Source organism: Mandrillus leucophaeus, unplaced genomic scaffold (genome assembly GCF_000951045.1).
Source record: "Mandrillus leucophaeus isolate KB7577 unplaced genomic scaffold, Mleu.le_1.0 Scaffold286, whole genome shotgun sequence".
NCBI classification, from domain to species: Eukaryota; Metazoa; Chordata; class Mammalia; order Primates; family Cercopithecidae; genus Mandrillus; species Mandrillus leucophaeus.
This window is the reverse complement of record NW_012102987.1, coordinates 116,447-123,170: the sequence shown is the minus strand read 5'-3', so window position 1 is coordinate 123,170 and position 6,724 is coordinate 116,447. Positions and strand designations below refer to the sequence as shown.

The following is a 6,724-nucleotide window of genomic DNA, read 5'->3' as shown; positions in this document are numbered from 1 at the left end:
GGGAGCTCAGTGCACCGTGTGACGCTGCTCATTCGGGCCGAGCCGGTGCTGCTCCCCCGGCTGCCAGCACTGACCCTGCGTGAGCGCTCTGCGGCCACCTGCATCCGAAGAAAGCCTGGACGGCTTGCCGTAGGGAAGCCCTGCGTGTCTTGAGCTCACCTGGAGGAAGCCCAGCGCAGTCAGGAGGCCGTTCCCTCCGGAAACCCTGGCAGCCCCGGTCGCCCAAGCGGCAGCGCAGTCTCCAGAGCTGTGGTTAAAGGAAGGCTTGACCGGGATCGTGCCTGTCATCCAGCGCTTTGGGAGGCCGAGGTAGGAGGATTACTTGAGGCCAGGAGTTCAAAACCAGCCTGGGCATCATAATGAGATCCCTGTATCTGAAATGTATACATATATATATTTATATATATATATAAAATATATATTTTAAAGAAAGGCTCCATTCACAGTTCCCTGGGAGGGAGGAAGCATTTTAAAAAATCAATCAATAGACCGGGTGTGGTGGCTCGTGCCTGTAATCCCAGCACTTTGGGAGGCCGAGGCGGGCGGATCACCTGAAGTCAGGAGTTTGAGATCAGCCTGGCCAACATGGTGAAATTCCATCTCTACTAAAAATACAAAAATTAACCAGCCCTGGTGGCAGGTGCCTGTAATCCCAGCTACTTGGGAGACTGAGATTGAACCCAGGAGGCAGAGGTTGCAGCAAGCTGAGATTGCACCACTGCACTCCATACCACTGCACTCCAGCCTGGGGGATAGAGCGAGACTCTGTCTCAGGAAAAAAAAAAAAAATTCAATCAATCAATAAAAACCCCTTTCATTCTAGAACGTTAAAAACATACCCAAATCAGAGACTAGAATAATGATCGCTCATGTATCCATCACCCAACTTCGTTTGAAACAGATCTTAACAACTGTGCTTGTTTCTTAAAGAAAAAAAACAAAAGGGTGTGGTAGTATCTGATTTATAGTAAATATTTTCATTCACTCTTTTCAGGAAAAAATGGGCAGGATTGGGGTGGGTTCAGGGCAGAGCATTGGAGAGCCCCGTTTGTGGACTTGAGAGGTCTCTACATGTTGGCTTGTGGAGGAAGTGGGGTGGGGCCCTTTTGGGGAGATGCTGGATCAAGCACAAAAGGCACTGCCCTGCGGTAGGGAAGCTGGACAGGAGGGATTTTTTTAAAAAGTAACGCAAGAGGATAGAATTATAACCTGTGGGTAGAAGTTTTAGAGACCCAGATATTTGGCTAAACCCCCCCCAGAATTAGCTGGGCCTGGTGGACCTGTAGTCCCAGCTACTTGGGAGGCTGAGGTGGGAGAATCTCTTCTCAAGACTACAGTGAGTTGTGATCATGCCACTGCACTCCAACCTGGGCAGCAAAGCAAGACTTTGCCTAAAAAAAATAAAATACACCCTAACACAGACAAAACTGCACAAAGTTGAATGAGCTCCTGTTGCAGCGGCTGCCATGTCTAAATGTTCCAGCCAAGGATGGTGAACAGCACGGGGGTCTGGAGGAGGAGGGTATCTGTGCACATTCATAACACCTGAGACTCAGCTCCCAACCCTGGCGCATTTTATCCTTTGAGGAGAGATGATTTTTTCCTAAAGTAAAATATCATTTGGAGTAAATCCTGAGTCAGAGCATGACTCCTAATTCTTCTGTTAGGTATAGGAGTGAGTCGAACCTTTTAGGTTTTTATTTTGTTTGTGTGGCGGGTGAGCAGTGACTCACTGGGCCAGTGGTGTGGTGGTAAAATAATTTACCGAGACAGTTGTAGGTAAAGAAAAGAAGATTTATTAGAGAAAGTAGGAAAATGTGTTGCAAGGTTGCAGTGGGCGGAATCAGCTGAAGAGGAGCTGCCTGCCGGGAGACCAAGGCCGGCTGGGGAGTTTATAGAATGGAACTTGGGCTGATTGATAACTAACTTCCGTTTTTCTATCCGCCTAGGTGTTTGATAAATTGAGGTGTTTGTTGTTAAGCAGGAAGTTTGTGAGCTCTGTGCGTTTTCTGTTCGGGAGGGCCACATGTCCTGGGCCGTAAAGAAAAACAGACCCACAGCGTGCAGCTTCCTCTCTTTGTTTATCCGTCCTGGACCATGGAGGAAGGCAGACCCATCGCTCATCTGCTTTATCTCTGCTTTCAGGTGGTCCCGCCAGCCTGGCTCCTTTTTCCTAATTAGGACTCCGCAGTTTGCATGGTTTCCTTTTTTGTTTTTTAAAAAAAGAGATAGAGTCTCACTCTGTCACCCAGGCTGGAGTACCACGGTGTGGTCATAACTCACTGCAGCCTCGACCTCCTGGGCTCAGGTGATCCTCCTGCCTCAGCCTCCCAAAGTACTGAGATTACAGGTGTGAGTCACACAGATGAAGACAGCCTTTGTAAGTCTGAGGTCTAAGCACATACCACTCAGGCAGGTGTTGGTGTATGGCTGGAAAGTGATCCTGCCTTGGTTGTCTTCCCACATGTCTTTCCCGTGAGCCGTGTGTACAGATGTGTGACTGTGGGGGCTGGGAAGTCTGAAATCTGCAGGGCGGCTGCAGGCTGGAGCCCCGGAAGAGCTGATGTCGCAGTGCCACCCGCAGGGCAGTCTGCAGCAGAATTCTTTCTCTGAGGGGATACTGGTCTTTTCTTTTAAGGCCTTCAGTCCACTGGATAAGGCCACTCCCTAATGGGCAACCTGGAGGTCGTCTGCTCTAGGTAAAGTCCACGGCTTTAAATGTTAGTCTCATCTTCAAACACACCTTTCACAGCAGCATCGGGATTGGGGTTTCACCAGCAACTGGGTGCCGTGGCCTGGCCAAGCGGACACATCAAGTTACCATCACAAGCAGTAACGTCACAATGGCTGGGTGCATGGGGGGCTGTGGAAAAAACACTGCTTTTTCTCTCCACTCTAACTCTCCATACAGAATATTTCACCTCAGGTCACCGAAACGTGGGATTTCTCCCCACAGGCAACCCGTTCTTCAGCAGACACCAGCAGGGCGTCCTCTCATTCAATTCCACTCTGACGCTGTCCTCTTGGAGATGGCATCGAACACCACAGGCTGAGGGCTCAGACCTCAAGGCTGCCTTCGCTTTTCATGCCCATTGCAAGCCCCAAGCTGTGACAAATCTCAGTTCCCCTGATCCCTGGCTTAAGGGTGGTTAATTTGCTAGGGTAGCTCACAGAACTCAGGGAAACACTTCATATATGTTTACCGTTGTGTTATGAAGGATATTACAAAGGACACAGATGAAGACACTCATGGGGAAGGCATGTGGAGCAGGGCGTGGAGCTTCTCACCACCATCTCAGAGCCTCTACGTGTTCTGTCTCTGGAAGCTCCCCGAGCCCTGTAGCTTGGGGATTTTTCTGGAGGCTTCATTACATAGGCATAATTAATTACCTCACTGGCCACTGGTGATCGACTCAACCTTCAGCTCCTCTCCCTTCCCTCGAGGTTGGGGGATGCAGCTGAAAGTCCTGACTCACTAATCACAGGGCTGGTTTCCCTGGCAACCAGCCCCCATCCTGAGGTCATGCAGGAGCCCACCAAGAGTCTCCTCAAAAGATGCTCCTGGCCGGATGCAGGGGCTCATGCCTGTCATCCCAGCCCTTCGGGAGGCCAAGGCAGGTGGATCGCTTGAGCCCAGGAATTTGAGATCAGCCTGGACAACATAAGGAGACTTCATCTCTACAAAAAATAAAAATGATTAGCCGGGCGTGGTGGCCTGCAGCTGTAGTCCCAGCTACCCAGGAGGCTGAGGTGGGTGAATCACTTGAGCCCAGGAAGCTGCAGTGAGCTGTGATCACAGCACTACACTCCAGCCTGGGTGACACAGCGAGATGCTGTCTTGAAAAAAAAAAAAGATGCCCCCATAACCCAGGAAATTCCAAAGGATTTAGGAGCTCTGTGTCAGCCATTCCTATCACTCAGGAGATGACAGATTTTAGGACGTCTATGTCAGGAATGGGGGCAGAGGCCAAATATGTATTTTTTATTATATCAAAATATCACAGGGGTCCTGGTGCCTGGCCTGGGCTTGGAGTGGCAGGGAGAACCCGGCTCCCAGCAGTGGTGGCCTGAAGATGTCTCACGGGTGGGCTGCGGGAGTTGCTGCAGTGACCTTCACAGACTGGCTTCCAACGGTCACAGCCAGTGGGCATCTCAGGGGAGGCCTGGGTGGAACACAACTCCCCATAGTTGGGGTGTGTCCCCCAGCGCCTTGGCACATGAGCCCCTGGGGCATGAAGCAGAGGAGACCACTCAGTGGAATGGAGGCTCAGAATAAAAGGCACTGTGCTGACCATCAGATTTTTAAAGCAATAGCTCATGCCCATAATCCCAGTCCTTTGGGAGGTTGAGGTGGGAGGATTACTTGTGTCCAGGAGTTGGAGAGCAGCCTGGGCAACATAGTAAGATCCTGTTGCTGAAAAAAAAAAAAATCTTAAAAAAAAAAAATGATGAGCTGGGTGTGGTGGTGTGCGCCCGTAGTGTCAACTCCTTGGGAGGCTGAGGTGGAAGCTACATTTAAAAAAATGTTATGTTGGCCAGGCATGGTGGCTCATGCCTGTAATCCCAGGACTTTGGGAGGCTAAGGCGGGTGGATCACCTGAGGTCAGGAGTTCGAGACCAGCCTGGCCAACATGGTGAAACCCCAAAAACACAAAAATTAGCTGGGTTTGGTGACGGGTACCTGTAATCCCAGCTATTCAGGAGGCTGAGGCAGGGGAATCGCTTGAACCCAAGAGGCAGAGGTTGCAGTCAGCCAATATCACACCATTGCTCTCCAGGCTGGGCAACAAGAGCGAAACTCCATCTCCAAAAAAAAAAAAAGTTATGTTGATTTTGCCACAATACCATAAAAGATCTGTCCTCCTGGTCCACTGGGTCGGGCTGTCAGATCTGAAGCGCGGGTGGGTTGCCCCGTGGCCTCCGCTGCTGGAGGGAGCTGGTAATTGTAGCAAGGAACAGCCGTCCCCGTGGAGGTGGTGGTAGGGAAAGGTGCTGCCACCGTTTTTCTTTCCCTACCGTTTATTTATAACACAGGAGAGAGTGGGAGCCAGGAAACCCTGCATGGGGACAGTGCCATCCCAGGTGGAGGTCGACCCCCATGTGTGTCTTGATGAGCAGCCCCCACCTCATCACATGAGGAGAAAGGAGAACTTCCTTTGGGGAAATGGACCCCAGTTTTGGAATCCTGGTCCTTAAGAGGCCTACGCCATGGCTTTGGGCTGGGTTCCTGGCCTGGCAGGTGGCAGCACCTTCCTTGTGGTGCAGGAGAAGGGCAAGCTGTGGTCGGCCGGCTGAAAAGTGCTGGCTGGAAGAGAGGCCGTGTTTACATTTTTAAAATCTGGGCCAAGAAAATCTGTCTGGGAATGGAGTTCCTGGGCCAAGTTGATTGGATCCTGATTTTATGGATGAAGACAGCGGCTTGGGCTGCGAAGTCAGGTCACTGTGGGTGATTTTAGCCAGAGTCTGTCTCTGGCCATGAGGTCATGGCTCTTAGAGCATTTCATTCTGATGTCCTCAGTTCATCCCAGGCCTGCACCCTGTTCCCTGCTCCTGGCAGAAAGCACTCCGTGAATCCAGCCTGGGAATGGTGTGGCGGAAACACACCAGGACGCGTGTGTGGGGGTTGCTCATGGCAGCCACCTGTGTTTGTGCGCCTGAAACAGGGAACACAGGAGTGACGTCCAGGCCCATGCAGTGACTGCAGGAGTGGGGAACCTGGGCTCATGGGAACCATTTGTTTTTTTCTGAAATGTGATTCTAGAAGTGAATAATTTCCAATTCGAGCTCTTCAGCTTGGCCCCATCCAAGACACACAGACGAACACTCAGCCCCTGAACAGGACACACACTCCACCCTGGGGAATTCAGCTGAAGACTTAGGTAGTGGTGGTGTCCAGGCCCCACAGAGTCCAGGCCCCAGCGCCCGCTGGAGCACCGTGGCTCCCCCCACCCACCCCCACCCGCATGGGGCACATCCTGGTGTGAGCTAGCAGGCTAAACGCAGATGATAGAGAAACTAAAATGAGAACAAGAAAGTGTCACATTTGGAGTGTGCCCGTCACCTAATCCGAACCAGAGACGAGAGAGGGCCACGCCTGCTGGGACCCTTCCCCTGAGGGAGTGGGTTTCAGTTCCGCAGTTTCCTGGCCAAGGGCCCCCAGAAGCCTTTGACAACAGCAAAACCAGCCTTTGCTGCCTCCTCCCTGAGGCCTGGAGCCTCCCTGAGGGTTCTGCAAAGAGGCTGCTCCGTCCCAGGCCACCCCGTGAATCATGGGCACAGGAGACAGGGAGGAGGTGGGCCGCAGCTCCTTCAGAAGTTCCCAAATGCCAAGGGGTCCTTCTGAATTTCCTCCCCCTTCCTATGGGGAGAAGGCCAGGCCTGTGCCTTCCTCAGTTCCTCCCTTCAAACAGGTTGGGCCCCACCATCTGGACGCAGGCCTAGGGCCTCCCAGCGAGTGAGGGCAGTGCCTGAGTCAACAGGATCAGGCACTGGAGTGAAAATTCCTTTTTTGGAAGCCAGGCAGTCACTGCCCAAGCTGGTGGAATCCTTGGGAAGTGACGCAAGCCTAGAGTCAGTGAGAGGCAGGAGTGAGCGCCCCTCGGCCAGGCCAGCCACACGCCTGGCTGCAGCCCTCCTCACCTCTCCTGCTGGCCCGAGGGGGCAGGGCTGTCAGGAGCTCCTTATATAGGAAATGTTTTGAAATCACAGCAGATGGGTGTCTGAA

General features: G+C 52.2%; 1 protein-coding gene across 1 annotated transcript in view; it reads right to left on the bottom strand.

The window, feature by feature from the left end:
• CIDEA (cell death-inducing DFFA-like effector a) overlaps positions 1–6,724 on the bottom strand; it is a 49,085-nt gene that overhangs the window by 10,300 nt on the left and 32,061 nt on the right. Inside the window, exon 5 of the mRNA XM_011985547.1 lies at positions 75–247. Coding sequence (XP_011840937.1) covers positions 75–247 — 173 coding nt within the window. The remainder of the gene's footprint in view (positions 1–74; positions 248–6,724) is intronic.